The sequence below is a fragment of the Rana temporaria genome, chromosome 8 (genome assembly GCF_905171775.1).
Source record: "Rana temporaria chromosome 8, aRanTem1.1, whole genome shotgun sequence".
Taxonomy (NCBI): domain Eukaryota; kingdom Metazoa; phylum Chordata; class Amphibia; order Anura; family Ranidae; genus Rana; species Rana temporaria.
The window spans coordinates 17,544,760-17,572,244 of NC_053496.1; the positions used below are offsets into that span (position 1 = coordinate 17,544,760).

Consider the following 27,485-nt stretch of genomic DNA (forward strand, 5'->3'; position numbering starts at 1 on the left):
GCATTAAAAACCATAGTGGTAACTGTGCATTGAACTTTGCTCCTGGAGTTTCCCTTTTGGTAGGACATTTGGCCCAGGTTCACACAGTGCTGCGGGAGTGAAGCCGTTCAGCTGAACTCACATTATTTCACTCCCACTGTCAGTCCCGATTTCGGCTGCGATTACAGAGACACCTGTGCAGATGTCAACGTAAATGGCGGGCAAAAAAGTACAAAAACTACTTTTTGAAATCTGTGCAGTGCCACAGATGTGGTCAAATAGCAGCAGTGTGAACCAGGGCTTAGGCTTGGTTCGCACTTGTGCGATGGGGGAACCAGCACGATTCCAGTGCTTTAGAAGGAGCGAATAGCTCAAAACTGTTGCTGTTTGCCTGTTATGACTTTCAATTGGAATTCAGTTTGAAGTACAATAAAGATTTTCACTGTGGTTCTGCAATCCATGTATTGATCTTTCCTCATCTTGTAATGGAAGTAGTTTTGTTTTCACCAGATCTTGGGGTAGATAAATCGCCCCCCACTACGAACAGTTATCACAGCGGTCTCCTGGGTCCCGTGCTGAGCAGTTGCCCTGCTGCAATGTCAACACCGGTAATCACTCGATGGGCATGGACACCATTCAGAGATTTTCATGCATTTTTCTCAATGAATTGATGAGATGGCGAGGCAGAGCCGCAATCTCCACCTCTCGTTCAGGGCCCGTTCACATTTTATATCTAGCGACGCTCCTGCTTCACCTTCTTGTGGTGAATTTTGGAGCAGTGTCATTTAATTATTTTTTTTATGGGTTTTGCTTCACTCCAAAAACGAGCCAAAGGTCATGTACCGGCGTTTGGCGTTGAGTGGTTTGCCCTGATTTTTTTGTGTTTTTCAAGCAAAAAAGACACTGCAAACGCGTCACACATTTTTGCTGCAATTTTGGAATGGTCCTGTGACTTCAATATGCTCAGGTGTGAACAGGACCGAAGGACACTTTGCATTCATTGAGCAAAATGCAGGGCGTCCTGTAAACAGCATGGGACCCGAAAGACTACAGCAGTTGCTATAGTGGCTGTGATCATCCTAGCATTGACCAATACTACAGTGGTTCTCCGCTTCCACAGCAGTCACTCAGATATGGGATATGTGTTCCTTACATCGGTCCAAGGTGGAGCAAAACAAACCATACCTGGAGTTAGAGCTGAGCGATTAATCTTCAAGAATCGTTATCGCAATTTTTTTTTTTTTCCCCGTTGCGATCTTGACAAAGTATTTCCTGATCTTTTTGTATGCAGAGAATTCTCTCTGTTCTCAGCCATCAAAAGAAAGGAAGAAAAAAATCAGGGCAGTCTGCCAAGTATCACAACATTCTTTATCAGTGGAATGTTAAGTCTAAACATTGTAGCAATTTGTCTTTTACATCAAAGGAATAAACTTCTGTGTGTAAATTAGGAAAGTTTAACCACTTAAACACCAAACCTTTTTCTGACATTTGTTGTTTTTAAGTTAAAATCAATGGAACGCACTGGTCTGAATTATGCCATTGGAAACCATATGACCTGCTTTCCATGCATCATTGATGCAGAAAAAAAAGCACTGGCCTGCATCTGGTGTGAACTGTCCCAAAGAGTTAGTGACACTAAAGCTTCCTGTTTTTAACTGCAGTTCGTTTTGCACAGTGGCCCCTATCATCCTGTTCTGGGGTCCCACGGCAGCTCTCGCGGCTCTTCCCCGTATTGGATAATCGCCTCTGGGAAGCTCTCTCCCGAGGGGGTTACCTTGCAGGCGCGCTCCTGTGTCACACTTGACGTCCATAGACGCAGAGTGTATGACTTGGCCCCGGCACCCGTGTCATTGTATTTGACAACAGCAAGAGACAATGGCTGCGCTGCTATCTATCCAATCAAAGATGGGACTCCAAGAAGAGAAGGATGGCGGGGGCGCTCCCATGGAGATTCGGGGCTAAGTGGGGGGGGGGGGCAGTGACTGCAAGGTGTGCTTCACCTTTAAAGTGGAGTTCCACCCTGAAATTTTTTTTTTCCTCAATCTAAAAAAATAAATAAAATACAATGTTTTACTTACCCTAAATAGCTGTTGCTATGCGGCAGTCCCGAATCTGCCTCTTCATCCTCTGCGGTGGATTCTCTTCCTCCTCCTACACTTTCTTCTTGTGAATGGGACGCACTGCATTCTGGGAACTGTGTGTATCTCAGAAAGCAGCTGGCCCATTCTCAAAGCGCCGCGCGGCTCACACATGCGCAGTAGGAAACGGGCAGTGAAGCCGCATGGCTTCACTGCCTGTTTCCCTTACTGTGGATGGCGGCGCCTGGAGCTGCCAGGATCGAGGATCGGCCTTGGCGGCGGCTGACATCGCTGGCAGCAGCTGACATCGCTGGCGGCTAGGACAGGTAAGTGTTCCTTATTAAAAGTCAGCAGCTACAGTGTTGGCAGCTGCTGACTTTTATTATTTTTTATTTATTTTTTTCCGGACCTCCGCTTTAAATGCATAGGATGCATTAAGGTGAAAAAAACACGAGGCTTTACAACCCCTTTAAAACCCTGAGAAGAAAAGAAAAAATAATCAAACAAAAAAACCAAAGCAGCCATCACATCTAAGCACTGATAAGCTGCAATATAATACATTTTTGTTTTTGGATTTAGAATACACTTTAAGCATTGCTTGTTCTTTCAACAGGTTTCATCCCACCTCCTCCTTCTTCCCACTGGTGGCTGTGCAGCTGTAATCTAATCTGTATTGTCGTCCTAACAAGCGTGTAGAAATGTGGAGTGTCCCCCATCCCCTCCTCCGCCCGCTCTCACACCTACACCTGTACTTCCCGGGAAGAGTCCGGGTTCTCGGCCGGACTGGATGTGTGCCTGTCACCGGTTCCCGGAGTCCTGTGTGTGTGTTTACCTTCCTGTCCCTAAATGTCCAGGCTTGTAGTGAGGCTTGTAGTGAGGAGGGATGAAATGCGAGAGGCATTAAAGAGAACAGGAGAGTGTGGTGTTTATGCTGGATGGAGTCTCTGGGGCGTCTATAAATAAAGTGCGATGACTCACAGGTCTGCCTGCGTACCGTGCGTTTACTGGAGCTAGCCGTCTCACTCCCTCCGTGGGCTGCTTTGTACGTTTTGTTTTGATAAATCTGTATGGATTGGCTTTGTTTGGATCTTGGCTTCCTGTTGAAGCTCACACTCCTGGGCTAATTCATTTCTTATGCTAATCCCTTTTGTGTCATTTCATAGATGCGTTGCCCTTCTCATTCCCAATATCTGGGCGAGTTTTACAAGTGGTCTTGGCGATGAGAATCTTTAGGCCCCTTTCACACGGATGGCTGTTTTGCCGCAGCATGTCAATTTTCTGTGAAATTCAAGGCTCCGGGCACTGCGTTTAGCTGCATTTGTACATTGCAATTACGCGCGGTTACATGCGGTCGCGTATAGTTGCGGTAGTAATTTCCATAGCAACCCCTTTGCTTTTTTTTGTTATCATGATGTGCTTCCTGTTCGTTTTTTTTTTTTTTTTCACACCGCTATCTGCAGTTGACACAAACTGCGGTTAAGTGCATAAATTGCACCTGGACGCATCCAATTCTATTTTTTCTATTCGCACCAAACCGCATGTAACAAAATCGCAGCTAAACGTTGCATAGGAAAGCATGGTGTGCTTTTAGCTGCGGTAGAAAACGAGAAAATCCGCAGCTAAAAGCACCTTTCTATCCGTCCGTGTGAAAGGGGCCTTCGTTGTCCTGGTCAGTAGCGGCTGGAAGGATAACATTGTGTGATTGGTGGGAGAAAAACAAAGTGACAAAAATGACGTTTCAGGACATGCAACGAATGGAATATTTTAAAGTGGAGTAATCCAGGTATTTGCTCCCACTTCTGGGCATAGGTTGCCACAGCGACCTACGATACGTCCGGAACCTACTTAGGACAGGGGTCCCCAGGCCCCCAGACAGCGACCTACGATACATCCGGAACCTACTTAGGACAGGGGTCCCAAACCCCCAGGCCCCCAGACAGCGACCTACGCCACAGCAACCTACTTAGGACTTGGGTCCCCAACCCCCAGGCCCCCAGACAGCGACCTACGATACATCCGGAACCTACTTGGGACAGGGGTCCCCAACCCCCAGGCAGCGACCTACGATACGTCCGGAACCTACTTAGGACAGGGGTCCCCAACCCCCAGGCCCCCAGACAGTGACCTACGCCACAGCGACCTACGATACGTCCAGAACCTACTTAGGACAGGGGTCCCAGGCCCCCAGACAGCGACCTACGATACGTCCGGCACCTACTTAGGACAGGGGTCCCCAACCCCCAGACAGCGACCTACGCCACAGCGACCTACGATACGTCCGGAACCTACTTAGGACAGGGGTCCCAGGCCCCCAGACAGCGACCTACGATACGTCCGGAACCTACTTAGGACAGGGGTCCCCAACCCCCAGGCCCCCAGACAGCGACCTACGCCACGGCGACCTACGATACGTCCGGCACCTACTTAGGACAGGGGTCCCCAACCCCCAGACAGCGACCTACGCCACAGCGACCTACGATACGTCCGGAACCTACTTAGGACAGGGGTCCCAGGCCCCCAGACAGCGACCTACGATACGTCCGGAACCTACTTAGGACAAGGGTCCCCAACCCCCAGACAGCGACCTACGCCACAGCGACCTACGATACGTCCGGAACCTACTTAGGACAGGGGTCCCCAGGCAGCGACCTATGATACGTCCGGAACCTACTTAGGACAGGGTTTCCCAGGCCCCCAGACAGCGACCTACGATACATCCGGAACCTACTTAGGACAGGGGTCCCCAGGCAGCGACCTATGATACGTCCGGAACCTACTTAGGACAGGGTTTCCCAGGCCCCCAGACAGCGACCTACGATACGTCCGGAACCTACTTAGGACAGGGGTCCCCAGGCAGCGACCTATGATACGTCCGGAACCTACTTAGGACAGGGTTTCCCAGGCCCCCAGACAGCGACCTACGATACATCCGGAACCTACTTAGGACAGGGGTCCCCAACCCCCAGGCCCCCAGACAGCGACCTACGCCACAGCGACCTACGATACGTCCGGAACCTACTTAGGACAGGGGTCCCCAGGCCACGGCCCACTGCCGGGCCGTAGCCTGTTTGCAGCCTGGCTGCCGACCAAGGCTGCACTTTCAGGGGTTCGGCGGTGGCGGGCGAGCAGAGATGACCGCTCTCGCTGCCCGCCACACATCACATCTGTTCTGCCCTCACAGCCATGGTCAGAGGTGCTGCGTGCGAGCAGAAAGATGACATTCATCTCTCGCCGCATGCCACTAAACGAAGCTGTTCAGCCCTCACAGCCGACCACGAACACAACATTGTCTGAGGTGCTGCGTGCGAGCAGAGAGATGTCATCTTTCACCGCCTGCCCGCATCACCACCATCGAGTGCTTACAGCCGGCCACCAACACTACACTGAGTTTCGGCGGTTCCACCCTCACTGGCAAGTGACAAGCTGCACCTGTTGGCAAGTGACGGTGGAAAGTTGAATTTGGTAGCAGGCGATGGTGGCAAAAGACGTGCTGCATCTGGTGGTAGGCGACAGTGACAAGTGACAGACGGGGCTCCCACTGATTCTGCATTATGGTGAGTTGAACTATTTCTTTTTTTATTACATTGTAATAATAGAAATAATGTGCTTCAATCATGCTGACACCATAACAACCATGGTGCCAGGATGATCGAAGCGCAAACACCAGCCATTGCCTCAACAAATCGCCCGCAAAATATTGCTTACCCCCCGCGGGTCTTGGTATAATTTTTCTTTCATGCAGCAGTCCCCATTGTCAAAGGTTGGGGACCGCTGTTCTAGGAGACACACAGGCATGCGCAGTAGGGAATCGGGACTGAAGCTGCAAGGCTTTACTTCCTGATTGCCTTACCAAAGATGGCGGCGCCTCCACCCAATATTATATCATTGTTTTAGGGTGAACCTCCGCTTTAATATCTACACACCACCATCCAACGGGGACCCGCTGAGTGACCACAGTATTGTACGGTTATGTGCCTATTGGTCTTTATCCACTTGCTTACTGGGCACATATACCCCCCTCCTGCCCAGGTGAAATTTCAGCTTTCGGCACTGCATCGCTTTAACTAACAATTGCGCGGTCGTGCGACGTGGCTCCCAAACAAAATTGACGTCCTTTTTTTCCCCCACAAGTAGAGCTTTCTTTTGGTGGTATTTGATCGCCTGTGCGGTTTTTATTTTTTGCGCTATAAACAAAAAAGTGAGACAATTTTGAAAAAAATACAATATTTTTTACTTCTTGCTATAATAAAAATCCCAATTTAAAAAAAAAAACTTTTTTTTTTCTCAGTTTAGGCCGATACGTATTCTTCTACATATTTTTGGTAAAAAAAAAAATAAAAAAAAAAAAAATAAGCGACTGGTTTGCGCAAAAGTTATAGCGCTTACAAAATAGGGGACAGAATTATTACTTTTTAATTATTTTTTTTTACTAGTAATGGCGGCGATCTGCGATTTTTAATGGGACTGCGACGTTATGGCGGACACATCGGACACATTTTTGGCGCCATTCACATTTATACTGCGATCAGTGCTATAAATATGCACTAATTACTGTATAAATGTGACTGGCAGGGAAGGGGTTAACACTAGGGGGTGAGGAAGGGGTTAAATGTGTATCCTATATAGTGTTCTAACTGTGGGTGGAGAGGGGGGTGACTGGGGGGGTGACCGATCTGTGTCTCTATGTACAAGAGACACAGATCGGTCTCCTCTCCAGAGACAGCACCGCTGCCTCTGTGTAAAACGGCAATGAGAGATGATCTCATATGTTTACATATGAGATCATCTCTCATTGGCCGCACAGATCGCATCGCGAACGGCCACTCTGATTGGCCGTTCGCGGCGCTCTGTAATTGGCTGTGTCCGAGGGACACGGCCAACACAGATTTTCCCCGCAGCGCGCTCTGGAGCGCGCGCGGGGACCGCCCTAAGGGGCGGACGTCAATTGACGGCAGTTGGGAGATTGGGATCCGCACTGTAGCCGTCAATTGACGGCAGGCGGATCCCAAGTGGTTATATAAGTAGGAGTAGCCACTTGACAGTTTTTTTGCATTAAAGTGGAATAAATGGCACTCCCACTGATCGATTACCAATCCCCCCCCAATCGTGTCACATTTGGCCCCTTTCAAATCCAGTTATTGCCCCCACTTCTGGCGGAAGAGCGCCAAACTACACTATGGTGTCCTTTTATGAAGCAGTGAAATCTATTCACTGCTTCGTTCTCCGGCATTCACAGAGGAGATTTTTCTCCTCTGTGTGCCAGTTTATGAAGCGGAGAAGATCGCTTCACCCTTGAAGTGAAGTGATCTACCAACGCTTCAAACAGTGGAGAATGGCCCCTGATACTGGAATCTCGTGAGACTCTACGAGATTACAGTACCAGAAATTCACTGAAACACTGAGATGTCAGTTTATTGAGTAGCGATAAATGATCACCGCTCATTACACTGACAGACCGCGTGGTTAATGTAATTTAATATATATATTTTACAGGGGCGCATGGTTACAGCGTTGGAGGGTCTGAACAAGGTAGAAGGAAGTTAAAAATCTTCCTCCTTCCTCCTCGAATCCCCTGGGATTCCCTCTTCACTCCCCAATTCACCAGCTCTGAGATGGTGAATCGGGAGTGTGAATTCTGACTCGGATCGCCAGTGAAGCGCTCAGATCGCAGCTTCATAAACTGGCCGTTACTGTGTCAGTCTGAGGATTCTCTGTGTGTGGAGATAATCGGCGGGAGAACAAATTCAAACGCTTCTCCCCCCGATTTATCTCTGTTTCATAAACCGTTTATGGGCTGTGATAAGCGTGACTTGCACATTGGGGAACCAGGAATCAAGCCGAAAGTCTTCACTGCCTGGTTCCCTTACCAGGAATGTCTGCGGCAGCACCCCTGAGTCGATCCGAAGACTGGTTTTGGGTGCAGACATCACGGGAATCCTATATTGAGTCAGCATCTGCAGTATTTTTGTAGCTGCTGACTTTTATTTTATTCATTTTTTTATTTCCCGTGAGGAACTCTGCTTTTAAATATAGCATTTGTTGCATCTTCTCCTGCACTTAGTTTTTGGCGCACCTTGCTTTTCTCCCATTGTTCTTCTAGAGATTGCTTCGCCCTCAAAGCCGCTGCCACTAATGCTGCATACATATACTGTACTCCCTGGACTTTATAAACTTTTAGTTGTTTTATCGGTGTGTTTTCGTACCCTATCATGCGCCAGTCTCGTGTGGGCAGAGGTATGTTCTCTATGGAAGCCTAGCTGGTTATTGTACGCCCACATTGCCCCTTGCTCAGTTTTGATGACAGAGATTAGTTTTATTCAAACTTGCATTCTCTGGCCTTTCTAGTGGTGGGTTGATTTTTCTATTTCGGGTAGTAAAAAACAGGACAGGGCTTTTTGACTGTCAAACACATCTGTGTCTGTCTTTATATCTCTGTCTCTATTTATATTGATCTCTATATACAATATATTGCCATTTAATGGAGCACTCTAGCCTTTCAAGTAGGTCAAAAGTAAAAGTACAATTTTTTTTTTTTTTTATGTTGGCTGTTAGGGTGCCAAAAAAAAAAATTGGTACAACTCTGCAATATAAATGTAATACACACAAAATGTATATAAATAATACAATGCACTGCTGTCTATAGAGTTAACGGCTTGGCTCCCCGTGCTTCCTTATAAGGAGACTCCACTTGGCGCACAGCGCAGACACTGTTTGCTATCGTACACCTCACACAAGACTCTTCTGTTCTATCTTGTTACCATCAGCTGTACGGAGTAGCACAGGACAGTTTATCCGTTTTTGAATATATACGGTATATTATTTTGCCCCTTTACTGGGTGTTTAAAGCTAAAATTATTATTGCTGGCACTCTCTGCTCCTCCTCCTTAGCGTGCCCCTATAGCAAGCCGCTTGCAATGGGGACATTTGTGTGGACTTGCTCATGAGTGGGGCTGTGTGCATCTATAGACGCAGCGCAACTTGGCCCAGCCCCCCCCCCCCCCCCACCACACTCATTACAAGATTTTATTGATGGCAGCAGCATTCTCATCTGCAAAGCCTGTGAAATCAGAAGAGCTGCATCTGTCCTCTGCACTGAGAACCAAGCCACCGAACATCGCCGAGGGCTCGGTTTTCATGGATCCCTGAGAGGAGAGCTGCTGACTGTCAGCGTCTCTCCCCTCTGCTTCTCCACGCTCATTTGAGCGATGAGCTGTGGAGGGGCGTAGAGCAGCCGTCTCAGAGGCTCGCTGAGACTGTCATCAATCAAGGCAGCTGGTGGATCCAGACTTGGGCAGTCAGGATGACGCGGTGCCTCGACTACTGGCAGTGACGTCAGTGGAGACTTCAGATTTTACCAAAAATATGTAGAATAATACGTATCGGCCTAAACTGAGAAAAAAATATATATTTTTTTAAAAAAAATTGGATATTTATTACAGCAAAAAGTAAAAAATATTGTGTTTTTTTTTTCAAAATTGACGCTTTTTTTTTTTGTTTGTTTATAGCCCAAAAAATAAAAACCGCAGAGGCGATCAAATACCACCAAAATAAAGCTTTATGGGGGAAAAAAAGGACGTCAATTTTGTTTGGGAGCCACGTCGCACGACCGCGCAATTGTCAGTTAAAGCGATGCAGTGCCTGAAGCTAAAATCTCGTCTGGGCAGGAAGGGGGTGTATGTGCCCAGTAGGCAAGTGGTTAACCTGAAATCCAGGTTAGAGTCGTATGTATTCCACCATGGATCTTTATGCTTTGTGAAGGACTTCCAGTTCTGTTTAAAGGAGTTGTAAAGGAAAAAAAATTTCACCCTAATGCAATCTATGCATTAAGGTGAAAAAACATCTGATGATGCTAGCCCCCCCCCAGCCCCCATTTTACTTGCCTGACCCCTCGAAAGTTCCGCGCTCGCTCCCAAGATCCTCTTCGTCGTTCAGCCTGGCCGCTGATTGGCTAGAGCGGATGGATTGAGAGCAGCGCAGCCATTGGCTGGCACTGCTGTCAATCACATCCAGTGACGCGGCGTGCCGAGGGGCGGGGCCGAGTGATACAGCGAGCGGCCATAGCCGCTCACTGTATCACGGGAGCTCGCCCGCAAGTACTAATCACCATGCAAGCTCTCTCGCATGAATGTGGTCAGTTCTTGCGGGGAGGACCAGAGACAGCCACCGAGGGACCCCAGAAGACGTGGAGAGATATATATATATATATTTTTATTTCTTTAGTGACCCTTTAAGGTGAAAAAACATCCGACAGTACCGCCCAGCCTTACCTGACCCCTCGAAAGTCTCGCACTCGTCCCCGTCATCCTCTGGTTCTCAGCCTGCCCGTTAATTGGCTACACTGGATGGATTGAAAACGGCACAGCCATTGGCTGCTGTCAATCACATCCAATGACGTGGCGTGTCGGGGGGCAGGGCCGAGTGATACAGTCGGTGGATCTGGGCCACTGTGTGCAAAACAAGCCGCACATTCTAATGTAATTTTTCACTGCCATCTTCTTCCCTCTAATTAGACCCCCAAACATTATATATATTTTTTATCCCAACACCCTAGAGAATAAAATGGCGATCGTTGCAATACTTTCTGTCGCGCCGTATTTGCGCAGCGGTCTTACAAGCGCACTTTTTTGGGAAAAAATTACACATTTTTTAATTCAAAAATAAGACAACAGTAAAGTTATCCCCATTTTTTTTTTAATATTATGAAAGATATTATTTACGCCGAGTAAATTCATAACCAACATGTCACGCTTCAAAATTGCGCCCGCTCGTGGAATGCCGACAAACTTTTACCCTTTAAAATCTTCATAGGCGACGTTTAAAAAACTCTACAGGTTGCATGTTTTGAGTTAGAGGAGGTCTAGGGCTAGAATTATTGCTTTGCTCTACCAATCGCGGCGATACCTCACATGTGTGGTTTGAACACTGTTTACATATGCGGGCGCTGCTCACGTATGTGTTCGCTTCTGTGCGCAAGCTCGTCGGGACGGGGTGCGTTTTCTGGCGCCTAACTTTTTTAGCTGGCTCCTAGATTCCAAGCAAATTTGTCAAACCCTGCTGTATACTATATAGTGAGATCTATTCCTCCTTGTTACTATATAGTGAGATCTGTTCCTCCTTGTTGCTGTATACTATATAGTGAGATCTATTGCTCCTTGTTGCTGTATACTATATAGTGAGATCTATTCCTCCTTGTTACTATATACTATATAGTGAGATCTATTCCTCCTTGTTGCTGTATACTATATAGTGAGATCTATTCCTCCTTGTTGCTGTATACCGGGGATATGCAATTAGCGGACCTCCAGCTGTTGCAGAACTACAATTCCCATGAGGCATAGCAAGACTCTGACAGCCACAAGCATGACACCCAGAGTCAGAGGCATGATGGGACTTGTAGTTTTGCAACAGCTGGAGGTCCGCTAATTGCATATCCCTGCTGTATACTATATAGTGAGATCTATTCCTCCTTGTTGCTGTATACTATATAGTGAGATCTATTCCTCCTTGTTACTATATACTATATAGTGAGATCTATTCCTCGTTGCTGTATACTATATAGTGAGATCTATTCCTCCTTGTTGCTGTATACCGGGGATATGCAATTAGCGGACCTCCAGCTGTTGCAGAACTACAATTCCCATGAGGCATAGCAAGACTCTGACAGCCACAAGCATGACACCCAGAGTCAGAGGCATGATGGGACTTGTAGTTTTGCAACAGCTGGAGGTCCGCTAATTGCATATCCCTGCTGTATACTATATAGTGAGATCTATTCCTCCTTGTTGCTGTATACTATATAGTGAGATCTATTGCTCCTTGTTGCTGTATACTATATAGTGAGATCTATTCCTCCTTGTTACTATATACTATATAGTGAGATCTATTCCTCCTTGTTGCTGTATACTATATAGTGAGATCTATTCCTCCTTGTTGCTGTATACTATATAGTGAGATCTATTCCTCCTTGTTGCTGTATACTATATAGTGAGATCTATTCCTCCTTGTTGCTGTATACCGGGGATATGCAATTAGCGGACCTCCAGCTGTTGCAGAACTACAATTCCCATGAGGCATAGCAAGACTCTGACAGCCACAAGCATGACACCCAGAGTCAGAGGCATGATGGGACTTGTAGTTTTGCAACAGCTGGAGGTCCGCTAATTGCATATCCCTGCTGTATACTATATAGTGAGATCTATTCCTCCTTGTTGCTGTATACTATATAGTGAGATCTATTCCTCCTTGTTACTATATAGTGAGATCTATTCCTCCTTGTTGCTGTATACTATATAGTGAGATCTATTCCTCCTTGTTACTATATACTATATAGTGAGATCTATTCCTCGTTGCTGTATACTATATAGTGAGATCTATTCCTCCTTGTTGCTGTATACCGGGGATATGCAATTAGCGGACCTCCAGCTGTTGCAGAACTACAATTCCCATGAGGCATAGCAAGACTCTGACAGCCACAAGCATGACACCCAGAGTCAGAGGCATGATGGGACTTGTAGTTTTGCAACAGCTGGAGGTCCGCTAATTGCATATCCCTGCTGTATACTATATAGTGAGATCTATTCCTCCTTGTTGCTGTATACTATATAGTGAGATCTATTGCTCCTTGTTGCTGTATACTATATAGTGAGATCTATTCCTCCTTGTTACTATATACTATATAGTGAGATCTATTCCTCCTTGTTGCTGTATACTATATAGTGAGATCTATTCCTCCTTGTTGCTGTATACTATATAGTGAGATCTATTCCTCCTTGTTGCTGTATACTATATAGTGAGATCTATTCCTCCTTGTTGCTGTATACCGGGGATATGCAATTAGCGGACCTCCAGCTGTTGCAGAACTACAATTCCCATGAGGCATAGCAAGACTCTGACAGCCACAAGCATGACACCCAGAGTCAGAGGCATGATGGGACTTGTAGTTTTGCAACAGCTGGAGGTCCGCTAATTGCATATCCCTGCTGTATACTATATAGTGAGATCTATTCCTCCTTGTTGCTGTATACTATATAGTGAGATCTATTCCTCCTTGTTACTATATAGTGAGATCTATTCCTCCTTGTTGCTGTATACTATATAGTGAGATCTATTCCTCCTTGTTGCTATAATAAGACTTTCTAGTGCTCACAAGTGTTCCTTGTTACTGGAATTGTAACTCGGCATTCACAGGCTGGTAAACTGGAAATATTAGGCCCTATATTACGGCTGGGCATTCCGGAGGTTGATTCACACCGACGGGTGTTTTTTAATCTCCTCTAGAATAACAAGAGGTGGAATATCAGCCCATACTTATTCCAGTCATCATGGCACTGGGTCCTGCCACAGCCTCACCCTCCAGCTTGGGCAGTATTCAGATTTGGCACATGAAAGAATTTTTTTATTATGAAAAGGGAACCATTGATGAATGATCACAGGGATTTTCCAAAAATGTTGAAAGAAGTGTTGATAACCGGAACCTCTTCTGATGCTTTCAAGTTCAAATTATTGGGGAATTTTCTATTGTGTTGTGTCACCGGCGCTCGTTAATCTTATTTTATCAATATGTCCAATTTATCTGCTGCAGTATTGGTGCAACACATCTTTTCTATAAGAAGTGTTGCACCATTTGTAGAGAAAACAAAGTATATATGTGTGAGCATATATTACTGCGCTGATCATATGTATGTATGTATAATGTGTGTGTATATATGTAAATATAAGTATAATACCAGTGAATTAAGTGTTCTCCCTTTATCGCCCTATATACATACCCAATTTTGTGTCAATTAAAATAATGAATAACTCAAATGTCAATGAACAGTGATCAATATGCACTGAACCAATCAATGTGCTGTGATCAATAAACACCAAAGAAAAAAACGCTCCAACCCAATGACAAAAAATGTAATCCAACAATTATATAACGTATATTCAAATCAGTAAAATGTGCATCTAAAAGTCCATTTCTCCTAAGTGCAGCTATCATAGATTTCATCAATAATTTGTGACTTTTTCACCCGTCGTGTCTCCACCACCTCTTAGCAAAAAATGCGCTCACCAGACCACACTTTAATTAAAGCCTGTACGGGATCAGCCTGCTCTTCACCAGCTCTGAGAAGTTTTCCTCTTAGGCTTCATTTCCATGGACGTTTTTACAGCCACTTTTTTTAGCCTTTTTTACAGCTTAAAAACGCCGCGTTTTTGCACGTTTTTTAGCGTTTTTTGACGTCTGGCGTTTTTACAGCTCTAAGGCTGATGCTTCAGATTGCACTGGTCCTGGTTTTTTTTTGCAGCTTAAAAACGGCTCAGCCATCTACAGCTCAAAAAAGTCATGGTGGGCATGGGGCCATAGACTAACATGGAGAGACGTTTTTAAGCTGCAAAAAAAGCTCAGAAAAGTGGCTGTAAAAACATCCAAAAACGTCCATGGAAATGAAGCCTTAATCCGCAGCTCTTTTCCCCAATGAGGTGAATAGCTTTCAAAAGTAAAGAGGCTCGATATGGGGTAGTATGTTAAAACCATAAAATGTATTCGCTCAATAGCATAAAAAGATTTGCACTCACATGCTCTAGTGCCTAAGACCGGCACTAGTCTGTCCAGCGTTACCGCTCTCCTTGCTGTTCCGCCGGCGTGCGCTCCACGCCTCGGTATCGGAGCGTCTCAGCGTACGGAGGTGTTCGTGTGACGTAGTTCCGCTTACCCAGAAGTCTTTACGCGTTTCGCAAGACAGTTGCGCCGTCAGGAATTTATTCTATTGCCTGCTTCATGCAAACTGTGGTTGAATCTGTCCCACTACATTGGATCATACAGTGAAATGTTTCTGTGTAAGGAGGGTTTGTCTCATGTATGTGTGTTTTTTGGCAGGTGTGGTAGAGGGTGATCTGTCGGCGGTGGAAGCGTATAAGAACTCAGGAGGAGACATTGCTCGGCAACTCTCAGCTGATGAAGTTCGTCTTTTGAACCGTCCATCGGCCTTTGATGTGGGTTACACTCTGGTGCACCTATCTATCCGCTTCCAGAGGCAGGACATGCTGGCCATACTTCTGACAGAGGTGAGTAGCGCTTACCAGTCAACTGCTGTTCTGTTCTGTTTATTTTGGGCAGACATCCTTGGTTGGTTGTGGGTGGGTATTTGGTTGTGGTTGGTTGTGTGTGGGTGCGTGGTTGGTTGTGTGTGGGTGCGTGCGTGGTTGGTTGTGTGTGGGTGCGTGCGTGGTTGGTTGTGTGTGGGTGCGTGGTTGGTTGTGTGTGGGTGCGTGCGTGGTTGGTTGTGTGTGGGTGCGTGCGTGGTTGGTTGTGTGTGGGTGCGTGCGTGGTTGGTTGTGTGTGGGTGCGTGCGTGGTTGGTTGTGTGTGGGTGCGTGCGTGGTTGGTTGTGTGTGGGTGCGTGCGTGGTTGGTTGTGTGTGGGTGCGTGCGTGGTTGGTTGTGTGTGGGTGCGTGCGTGGTTGGTTGGTTGTGTGTGGGTGCGTGCGTGGTTGGTTGGTTGTGTGTGGGTGCGTGCGTGGTTGGTTGGTTGTGTGTGGGTGCGTGCGTGGTTGGTTGGTTGTGGGTGGGTGCGTGGTGGGTGGGCGCGTGGTTTTTTGTTTGGATGGTGCGAGGGCGCGTGGTTGGTGGTTGGTGGGTGGGTTTGTGTATTGGTTGTGGGTGGGTGGTTGGTTTTTGTTTTGTGGCAAATTTTGGTACCCCAGATATTTTTGGAACTACTTATGATGGTCAACTACACTGCAGAATGCATGAACGTCATGGGAATAGTAGTTCTAAAACATCCGGGCTGCCAAGGTTCGCCATCGCTGCTCTAGTAAATCTTGGAGTGGGGAGGGGGGGTTCATAATCTGATCTCCATCGAATATCTGTGATCAGCTAATAGGTTTCATGTTGTATTTGTAGGTGTCTCAGCATGCAGTGAAATGTATCCCAGCCATGGTGTGTCCTGAGCTTACTGAGCAGATTAGGAGGGAGATTGCAGCTTCCATGCACCAGAGGAAAGGAGACTTCGCCTGTTACTTCCTGACAGATCTGGTGACCTTCACTTTACCCGCTGGTGAGTGCCAGGTGCTGCCCATCTACAGTGAATTTTAAGCAGCCTTATTGTGCAGCAGGAGTGAAATTATTGCTGCAGTGCATCAATTAGACTTGTTTCCTTGCTATCGGAGGTATCAAAGGAGGTGATTCCCCCCCCTCCCCCCCCCAATTTAGCGATAACTATCCATCTGTATGAGTGCTAGTTCACACCAGATGCAGTTTCTTGCCCTTTTTTCTGCACTAAAAATGCATGCAGTGTTTTCCATGTATTCCAATGGCTGTAGTTCACACCAGTGCAGTCAGTTTACGGGGCAGCAAAAAGAGCGTGCTGCATCTTTTGTGCACAGTACTGTACTGGAACCTAGAAAATCAAAAACACACTGGAACTGCGTGTGCCGTGAGCTGGCCCTGAAAATGTATGCAGTGTTTTTTCATGTATTCCAATGGCTCTAGTTCATGCCAGTGCAGTCAGTTTATGGTGCGGTAACTGACTGGAACCGACTGCATTGGTGTGAACTAGAGCCATTGGAATACATGGAAAACACGGCCTGCGTTTTTAGTGCAGAAAAAAAAAGCACACAACTGCATCTGGTGTGAACTGGCCCTGAGTGTTCTAAGTTGGGGTGTGATAAGTTTTGGGTTTTGTTGCTCATTGGTAGTGCCAACAGTGAGTGTACTCCACGCAAAAAGTCTTTTCCAGGCTTTTTCTGACCACTTTTATTTAAACCAAAGCAAAAGTTCACATGAATATCTTTCCACACAGGGGGTCCTTCCCATCAATGCAACCAAACATACAAATCGGCCTCCCGGCTCTTGATCAGCCTTGCAGCTGAGGCCTGATGCCTTGGCCCTCCTTCCCCAGTGCTTGTGCACACATGCTGTACCTCAGTGCTGTGTCTTTCCTGCAGCTGCTCAGTCTCTGACGGTCTCTCCCCCTCAAGCTCGGGACTTGGTCTCCTGACCTGGACAATACGGTGCCTTTGCACACCGATTCCCTCGGGAGGGAAAGGGAATTACCGCTCCAGGTGGATCAATGTAAATAAACCTCTCAGAGATGAAGCAGCAGGTGCACACACTGTATATAGCAAGTAAAGCGGAGCTCCGCCGTTATAAAAAAAAAAAAATTCAAAGCCAGCAGCTATAAATACTAGACATGTGCAGACTGGAATATTTTGTTTCGTTTTTTCATTTTCGTTTGGAAAATAAATTTATTTAGTTACTCCCGAAAATCGTTTTGATTTATTTTGTTTTTCGTTGGGGAATAGCTTTTGTCCGAAAATCCAATAATACTTGGTTTCTGTCGAATGGTCAAAAGAATATTCGACGGAACGTCGAATCTTTGTTGGTTTTTGTCTAATGGTCAAAAAAATATTCGATGGAACGATAACGAAAAAAACAGATTTTCGGACGAAAATGCATTCTAACGAAAACGAATGCACATGTCTAATAAATACTGCAGCTGCTGACTTTTAATATATCAATACTTACCTGTCCTGGAGTCCAGCGATGTCTGCAGTAGAAGACGAGCAGTCGCTCGTCTATCAGCTGCCCCCACCGCCATCCTCGGTGAGGGAATCGTGAAGTGAAGCGCTCCGGCTTCACTGCCCGATTCCCTACGGTGCATGCGTGAGACGCGCAGCACTCTCCTCAATGGTCCCCGCTGTGTTTTGGGAGCCGAGTGTTTCCCAGAACACAACGGGCGGGAAGTGACCACTCTCCGCAGAGAGGACTCCCAGAAGTGGGTGTAAATACCTGTCTTAGACGGGTATCTGCACCCCCTCCCCTCCCCTGAAAGGTGTCAAATGTGACACCGGAGGTTTGGGGGGGGGGGTTGGTGGTCCGATGAGCGGAAGTTCCACTTTAGGGTGGAGCTCCGCTTTGGGTGAGAAAAGGTTCTGGACAGCCGCACACAGCAGAATATAGGACAGAAGACTGACACGTTTCGCACTTTCAACAGTGCTTATTCATAGCTTAACACTGATCAAGCACTGTTGAAAGTGCGAAACGTGTCAGTCTTCTGTCCTATATTCTGCTGTCATGCATTTTTGATATCTTTTTAAATAAAGGCTAATTTTTGGAGTGTGGCCGTCCAGAACCTTTTCTCACTTAAAGCGGGGGTTCACCCTATATAAAAATTTTTTTTTTTTTTTTTTTCCTCTAGCATTAAATTCGGCATAGTAGCGCGAGCTACAGTATGCCCATCTTTATTTTTTTATCCCCGTACTCACTGCGCTATTGTACATTGAAGATTCCGGGGAATGGGCGTTCCTATGGAGAGAGAAGGTGATTGACGGCCGGCCCTGGCACGTCACGCTTCTCCGGAAATAGCCGAAATAGGCTTGGCTCTTCACGGCGCCTGCGCATAGCCTGTGCGCAGGCGCCGTGAAGAGCCGAGACCTACTCCGGCTGTCTTCGGGGAGCGTGACGTGCCAGAGCCGGCCGTCAATCATCCTCCCTCTCCATAGGCACGCCCATTCCCCGCGGCAGACGGAATCTTCAATGTGCAATAGCGCAGTGAGTACGGGGATAAAAAAATACAGATGGGGCATACTGTAGCTCGCGCTACTATGCCGAATGTAATGCTAGACTGATGTTAAGGAGGGTGAACCACCGCTTTAATTGATCCCCTTGGGAGGATGAGGCACTGACCTCTACTTCTGATTCTAACATAAAGCAGGAACACACCTGTGCCGTTAGTGTGCTTGTTTCCTGGAAAACCTGACCCAGACCGCCATATTAAACAGTGGCATGGCCTTGCCCTGCCACAAAGCATACGGCAGACTTTCTGGACAGTTCCCCTTTTATTCCTATGAAGAGGTAGCCTGTCATTGGGGGGCATAAAAATTGGCATCTCTATAGGAATGAATGGAATATTCACTGCACATGTGCAAAAACGTAATACGGGGGAGAGTTGTGGCACATAGTGTGGGTGTTTTTTTTTTTGTTTTTTTTTGCAGGGGTGTAGACAGGCAACTAAACTTTTTGCTTTTTACTTTTTTGTTTCTTCAGTTGATATAGTGGTTAAAACTTTTTGTACAATCTGTGTCCTATTTGGGACATTTACGCCAAATGCAAATCACGCGATCCCCTTTACCTGGAAGTTCCAGGTAATCTCACCAGCTGCAGTGGAGTAAGGTGGGTATCTGGGTTGGAGAGGAGTCCTTTGCAAAGACACTGTATGGGCAAGGCGACAGTGTTCTAAAGTTGGCATGTTCAATTTTACAATTTCCTTTGTGTCACAATGTGCAGGGCTAAGGCTCCACTCACATTGTAACGCCGCGTACGCTGCGTATTTTGCCGCGATTAGTTAACTTTTTTTTTTTTCACAAAGAATTTACATTGCTTTGTATGGCCGAACGCCAATGCCGCCTGAAAAAAAGGTTCCGGGACTTGTTTTCAGGCGGCAGGCGTACGGCGTCTATGAGATGTGAACCATCTCATAGACATCAATGGAAATTCTCCCCTCCAGCGGCACGGGCGTCGCGCTTCAGGCGTTTTGTCGCCTAGGTGTGAATGAGGGCTAAAAGGTTTAACTCTCAAAGATGGCCCCTAAATGCACTTTTCTTTCTATAGACATAGAAGATCTGCCACCCCCAGTCCAGGAGAAACTGTTTGATGAAGTTTTGGATCGGGATGTGCAGAAAGGTGATTCAGGTTTACTTGACTTCCATATCCAACACCTGTGTAACCTTTTGTGTTTGGTTAAAATTTTCAATATTTGATTTCAGAGTTAGAGGAAGAATCTCCGATCATTAATTGGTCACTGGAGCTGGGGACCCGTCTGGATAGCAGACTTTATGCACTTTGGAATCGCACTGCAGGCGACTGCCTGCTGGACTCTGTACTACAAGCTACATGGGGCATCTATGACAAAGACTCGGTGCTAAGAAAGGCTCTGCATGACAGCCTCCACGACTGCTCCCACTGGTAATCACAACCTGTGCATTTACATGGGGCCTTATTCCTGGCAACTGTTTGGCTAAGCCATGTAGTTTTTTTCAGGTCTGTTTCTATGAAGCCTATTGTCATTTTTTCAATGAAATCTCAGGGTCTTGACTTCTTAACCACTTGCTGACCAACTTTTTGATTTATATTTTTTTTTTGCTAGGCAATTACTTGGAACTTTTTAGCAGAGAACCTAGAGAATAAAATGGTGATCGTAGCAAAATTTTGGGTCACACTGTATTTGCGCAGTGGTCTTTCAAAACGCATTTTTGCGGGGAAAAATACTCTTTAAAAATAAAATGCAAATAAAACAATAGTTATCCCAATTTTTTTTTAATAATGTGAAAGATGTTGCGCTGAGCAAATGGATATGTAACCTGTTTTTAAAATTACGCATGCTTGTGGAATGGCGACAAACTACAGTACGAAAACGAAATCTCTATAGGCGACGCTTTTTTTTTTTTTTTTTTTTACAGGTTACCTGTTTAGAGTTGCAAAGGAGGTCTTGCGCTAGACTTATTGCTTCACTCTAACGTTCGCAGCGATGCCTCACATGTGTGGTTTGAACACAATTTACATATGCGAGTGCGACTTGCGTATGCGTTTGCACGGAGGAATGGGGGCACTTTAAATTTTTTATTTCTCCTATCACCTTCCAGGACGGCAGGCCTACTTTCAGGTGTGCCGTCCTGGAAGGTTTGTAGAAATACCGTCACCGTTAAGTCTAACGTAGGTTTTCTCCTATCACCTTCCAGGACGGCACACCTGAAAGTAGGCCTGCCGTCCTGGTAGAAATGCCGTTACCGGTAAGTCTAATGTAGGTTTTTTTTTTTTTTTTTGCACGGTCCTGTTCAAAAAAAAAATATATTTTTATTACAAGGAATGTAAACATTCCTTCTAATAGAAATAAGCATGACAGGTCCTCTTTATTTAGGGATCTTGCTTTAAAAAGACCTCGGATCTCTAATTTACCTTTTTAAAAGAGTTGAAGAAAAAAAATTGTGCCTGAAAACCAGAAGTGGCGTCAAAGGTCGCTCAGGTTCTCCAAGGGCATAGAGCCGAGTGGGGGCCATCTTGCCCTCACTCAACTTCCTGCCCAGGCATCGGCCGCATTGGAAAAAAAAAAAGGTACTTTTTTAATAACCTTCAATTACAAATTGATTAGTGTCACAAACATATGCACTATGAAACTGGCGTTACCTTTTAACAATCTTCATTTTTGCTCTCAAGCACAGGCAAAATGCAGAGACGAGAGAAAATCTATAGTTTTCAGTAGGCCCTGTTCACATAATTGTGTTGCTGTCCTGCGATTTTAAAAGTGTATGGGCTTGTATTGCAATGGCAGCAGTTTGTCCAACATTACAACTGTTCTGAATTGTGGTTTGTGTTTTTTAAATTTATTTTTTTTTTTTCCAGGTTTTACAGCCGCTGGAAGGAGTGGGAGTCTTGGTACTCGCAGAGTTTTGGGTTACATTTCTCTCTAAGAGAGGAACAGTGGCAGGAAGACTGGGCTTTTATTCTGTCACTCGCAAGCCAGGTAAAAGCCAGAAACAACCATTGGATATAAGAAGGGGGGTATAGGGGCGCTCGCTCTAAAATTACTATTGAATTAAAATATTTTTATGTTCTTCAATACTAAATGGATAAATATGACTTCCTCTACAGTGCAAATCAATACCAAGTGCAGCAATCCAAATGTGAAAAAAAGAATCCTGTTTAAAATATCGATGTAAACCAATGAGAAAAAAACCTGATAAGACTGATAAAAACTAATATAAAAATATTCAGTGATATATAGTATAAAGTGCATCAAACAATATTAGGCAAATCCAAAAAAACAGCAACATGTGCAGATGCAGTTCCTTGTGCTGGAAAATTTCTATAAGTGATCCACAGCAATGTGCATAAAAGTCCAGGAATAAAACTAAGCAAATGTGTAGCAGCCACCTAGTAAAATGAATATAAGGGCGCTCACTCTCTAAAATTACTATTAAATTAACCTAAAAGGTGCATATAACTTGTATGTTCTACAATAATAAACAAATATGACTTCCTCTACAGTTCCAATAAATACCAAGTGCAGCAATCCATATGTGAAAAACAAATCCTGTGTAAAATATCCATGTAAACCAATGAGGGAAAAAAAAAAGACTGACTATATCACTGAATATTTACATTTATCAGTCTTATCAGTTTTTATTTTATTTTTTTCTCATTGGTTTATATGGATATTTTACACAGGATTCGTTTTTTTCACATTTGGATTGCTGCACTTGGTATTGATTTGCACTGTAGAGGGAGGAAGTCATATTTTATCTTTTTAGTATTGAAGAACATATAAGATATTTTAATGAGTGAGCGCCCCTATATCCTTTTATATGCATTTTGCTATCAGTGTGTGAACTAGGTGGCTGCAACACATTTTTTTTTTTTTCCCTTCCACCCCACCCCACCCCCTTATTGGTTTGCGCTTTAGTTTTCCCTAATTTTCAGAAACAACCATTGTCTGCATTGCTGGCAGTGGGAGCCGTGATATCCCTCCAGATAACTGTTTTTGTAAGAGCCATAATTGAGCAACCAATATGTTATAATAATAATAATACTGTATCCCCACACTATATTACTATGAATCCCATTTATTATAAAAGGCCTGTGCTAAACACGGGTTTAACCCTGACATGCCAGCCCCTGCTTCTGCGAATGATTGCATGTAATTGGGGTACTAATGTAACTTCCAAAATTTGATTCAGAATCCGCCTCCTGTAATCCCTTTATATCAGGGGGTCTCCAAACTGCGGCCCGAGGGCCAGATGTGGCCCTTTGCTAGCCTTTATGTGGCCCTCAGGGCTTTATTCCTCCCACTGATATGAGGCACTATTCTTACCACTGACTCCAACAAGGGGGCACTTTTTCTTCCACTGATGCCAATGATGAGATACAATTACTCCTAATAGGGGCACCGCTCCTTATCCTAGTGATCGCAAACTATGAGGCCATATTTATTCTCACCAATGCTGGGCCCGGGGCATTTTTCTTCCCCGCTAGCCACAATCTGGCCCTCCTAAAGGCTGAAGAACAATAAACTGGCCCTTTGTTTGGAGACCCCTGCTTTATATAGTGCAACTCTGATTGGGGAAAGGGAGGGGCTGTACTGGGAGCCAATCGGATGTTCTTATTTGGGATGAGAAATGGTCATGTTGAGAAGAGCGGCGTAAATCTGGCCATACCTTGAATGAAATTTGGACGGTTCAGCAGGGAAATGTATGGCCACTGTGGTTAAATCTCTACTGATTGACTTCTGTTCAACTACCGTGTTGGGGGGGAACTTGATCTGTGTTCTTTTTGGGGGAAGTCCCGCCGCTCTGAAAATACAATGACACACAGCGCAGGGGGAATGTGGGAATCATGTCTGTTTTTTTTTTTTTAAATAAAAAAAACTGACATCCTTGTGCCCCTTGCACACTGCAGTTTGAATGAGCTCAGTACAGCTTTTTATTTTACTGAGTTAAAATACAGCCCATTAAAGTAGTAGTAGTTGTAAACCTGATTTAAAAATAAAAAATAAACTCTGCAAGACAAAGCCATAATGAGCTAGTATGCTCATTATGAATTACTTGAGATCGAAGCCCACGCAGCAGTCCTCGCCCCCCAGACCCCCTCCCCCCTCCAGCAGCGACATCTCTCCCAAAGGTTACTTGTGGGTATTGCGGCTCCGGCACTGTGATTGGCCCGAGCCACGATGACGTCACTCCCACGGGAGCCACCGTTAACGGCACACTGTTTGAAGCAACGGCACATATGCAGGTTTAGGAGATATCCTGGGTAGCTACAGGTAAGACTTATTATAGGCTTACCTGTAGCATAAAGTGGTTGTAAAGGGTTTACAACCACTTTAATTGTTTGCCCATGCACACAGGCGTGTAAACAAGGGCAGTGCATTCTTTAGTAAAAAAAAATATAGGAAAATATGCATTTTTTTTTTTTCGGTCAATAATTTACACCTCATGCACGCAAATGTGCATTTACATGTTGGATAAAAAGAAAAGGGCGCGCCAGTCTTGTGCATTATCCCAAGATAATTTATTAATAAAAAAATTAAGCAAAATCCTACTCGCCAACATGTGATGAATAAAAAGCTTGTGAAGACCACTTGGATGTGGCAAACAATCATAGAGCCAACAGTCTCCAGAAAGCAGAGAGGAGGACCTCAGAACTGCTGCTGGACGGGATAATGCACAAGGCTGGTGTGTACCCTTTTTCGTTTTCTTTTCTGTGATTTACTAGGGTATCCCCTATCCAGGAGGGCAGCAAGGCCAAAGACACTATCCCTGGAGTCATCAATCACCCGGCCATCACACTAATGCGAAAGAGTGTTTGTTTGCTATGACTAAGCATTTACATATTGTGCAGAACGAGAACACGATAAGTTTTCGTTGGAAATGCGCAAACGCGTATGCATGTTAACCACTTAAGGACCCCTTCACGCCGATATACGTCGGCAGAATGGCACGGCTGGGCACAACCACGTACCTGTACGTTGCCCTTTAAGCCCAGCCGTGGGGTCACGCCCGCTGACGGCGCGTGCACGCGTCCCGGTCCGAAGCTTCGTGGCCGTGGGAGCGATCGCCGCCGGTGTCCCTTGATCGGTCCTCCGGAGCTGAAGAACGGGGAGAGCTGTGTGTAAACATAGCTTCCCCGTTCTTCACTGTGGCGCTGTCATTGATCGTGTGATCCCTGATATAGGGAAACACGATCAATGACGTCACACGTCCAGCCCTGCCCTGCCCCCCTACAGTTGGAAACACATATGAGGTCACACTTAACCCCTTCAGCGCCCCCTAGTGGTTAACTCCTAAACTGCAATTGTCATTTTCACAGTAAACAATGCATTTTTTGCTGTGAAAATGACAATTGTCCCAAAAATTTGTCAAAATTGTCCGAAGTGTCCACCATAATGTCGCGGTCACGAAAAAATCGATGATCGCCGCCATTAGTAGTAAAAAAAAAATATTAATAAAAATGCAATAAAACTATCCCCATTTTGTAAACGCTATAAATTTTGCGCAAACCAATCAATAAACGCTTATTGCGATTTTTATTTTATTTTTTACCAAAAATAGGTAGAATACGTATCGGCCTAAACTGGGGGATATTTATTATTGTAGCAAAAAGTTAAACTATTATTTTTTCAAGATTGTCGCTCTATTTTTGTTTATAGCGCAAAAAATAAAAACCGCAGAGGTGATCAAATACCACCAAAAAGCTCTATTTGTGGGGAAAAAAGGACGCCAATTTTGTTTGGGAGCCACATCGCAGGACCGCGCAATTGTCAGTTAAAGCGACGCAGTGCCGAATCGCAAAATCTGGCCAGGTCCTTTACCTGCCTAAAGGTCCGGGTCTTAAGTGGTTAATGCACGCAAATACATAAAAAAAAAAAAAAAAAATCGGAAAAAAGTAGATGCTCAAACAGGAGTATCATGTGCAAGAGGCCTAAGCTTGTCAAAATGCTCCTTTACTGACCAGTCACTGGTTGGTGGGCACGGTGTGATGCATAACTGCATTTTTTTTTTTATCAAACTGGCTTTGCTGTCTGTCAGTGATGTGTAAATTGCAGGACTGGATGGACAAAAATAGAAATTCTTTGCCAGGTAAATGTATTTGAACAATGTATTAAGCTGTTGGTATTCAGCTTTAATTATATATAATATAGCAGTTTGGTGCCAAGAGGGAAAAGGTGTGGCGATGATGAAGTCTCCTAACATTTACTTTACTTTTTAATGGTTTGTATTATCGGGCATTTTTTTTTTTTTTATATCCGCTGCGCATCTTGAGAAAATTCCACTATGTGCATCCTTCAGGCAGCTTTAACTAGTTCCCGACCTCCTCATGTACATTTACGTCGGCAGAATGGCACGGACAGGCACATGTACGTACCTGTACGTCCTCTGCTAGACGTGGGTGGGGGGTCCGATCGGGACCCCCCCCCCCTGTACATGCAGAGGTCGGGTCCGCTCGGGGAGCGATCCGGGACGACGGCGCGGCTATTTGTTTTTAGCCGCTCCGTCGCGATCGCTCCCCGGAGCTGAAGAACGGGGAGAGCCGTATGTAAACACGGCTTCCCCGTGCTTCACTGTGGCGGCGCATCGATCGAGTGATCCCTTTTATAGGGAAGACTCGATCGATGGTGTCATTCCTACAGCCACACCCCCCTACACTAGTAAACACATACACAGTGATCCCTAAATGTTACAGCGCCCCCTGTGTTTAACTCCCAAACTGCAACTGTCATTTTTACAATAAAGAATGCAATTTAAATGCATTTTTTGCTGTGAAAAATGACAATGGTCCCAAAAATGTGTCAAAATTGTCCGAAGTGTCCGCCATAATGTCGCAGTCACGAAAAAAATCGCTGATCGCCGCCATTACTAGTAAAAAAATAAATAAAAATAAAAATGCAAAAAAAACTATCCCCTATTTTGTAAACACTATAAATTTTGCGCAAACCAACCGATAACCGATTATTGCGATTTTTTTTTTTTTTTGTACCAAAAATAGGTAGAAGAATACGTATTGGCCTAAACTGAGGAACATTTTTTTTTTTATATATGTTTTTGGGGGATATTTATTACAGCAAAAAGTAAAAAATATTTAGATTTAGACCCGTCCTCCCAGAATCCTCCAGTCCCAGATATGAAAATATCGGAAGGTTGGTATTTTCTTTTCTGCTGCAGGGCAAAAAGAGGGCATAGGGGGCGCCAACAAGCCAGACACACCCTAGTGTTGGTTTTAGCTTTTTTTTTAAGCCCAACTCAAGGTAGACAAATGATCTTTTCTAAAATAAACCTGCCATTTTTTTTCCTGTACAATCTAACTTGGAATGTTTTTTTTATTTCTTTACAGCCAGGGGCCAGCCTGGAACAGACGCACATCTTCGTTCTTGCGCATATTCTTAGGAGACCAATTATAGTGTATGGAGTGAAATATTATAAGAGCTTCCGTGGGGAGACGCTGGGGTACACTCGTTTTCAAGGTACAGTCAGGCTTGAGTAACCAGATACTGGTTCAGAAAACATGGAAAGCGGAGGGGTGTTCTAATGGGGGGGGGGGGGGGGCATCACAATGGGGAGTTCTCTGTTTTTTTTTTTTTTTTTTAAATAGTGTTTGATATGACTATGTGTTTTGATCTTTGTGTTTTTAAAGGATTTGACTTCTTCCTCTGGCCTATACGGCACTATATAGCTGTTTAGATAATGACATGAGGAGGGAGTTTTCAGGAATGATGTGACAAATAAAATATGAAACATTAGTTAAAGCACAGGTGGCAAACACAAGGCCCGCAGGCCGAATCCGGCCCTCCAGGCCATTTCATGTGGCCCTTGCACCTCCAGCTAACCTCTGGTCCTCCTCCAGACCCTTACTTTCGCTTTCAAGCAATGCATCCAACTTCTTACCAGCAGCAGCA

General features: G+C 45.2%; 1 protein-coding gene across 1 annotated transcript in view; it reads left to right on the forward strand.

Moving 5' to 3' along the window:
• Positions 1-27,485, forward strand: part of ZRANB1 (zinc finger RANBP2-type containing 1) — a 106,974-nt gene that overhangs the window by 60,612 nt on the left and 18,877 nt on the right. The window contains exons 3-8 of the mRNA XM_040361353.1: positions 14,920-15,107; positions 15,944-16,097; positions 19,652-19,723; positions 19,807-20,005; positions 21,440-21,560; positions 26,924-27,053. Coding sequence (XP_040217287.1) covers positions 14,920-15,107; positions 15,944-16,097; positions 19,652-19,723; positions 19,807-20,005; positions 21,440-21,560; positions 26,924-27,053 — 864 coding nt within the window. The remainder of the gene's footprint in view (positions 1-14,919; positions 15,108-15,943; positions 16,098-19,651; positions 19,724-19,806; positions 20,006-21,439; positions 21,561-26,923; positions 27,054-27,485) is intronic.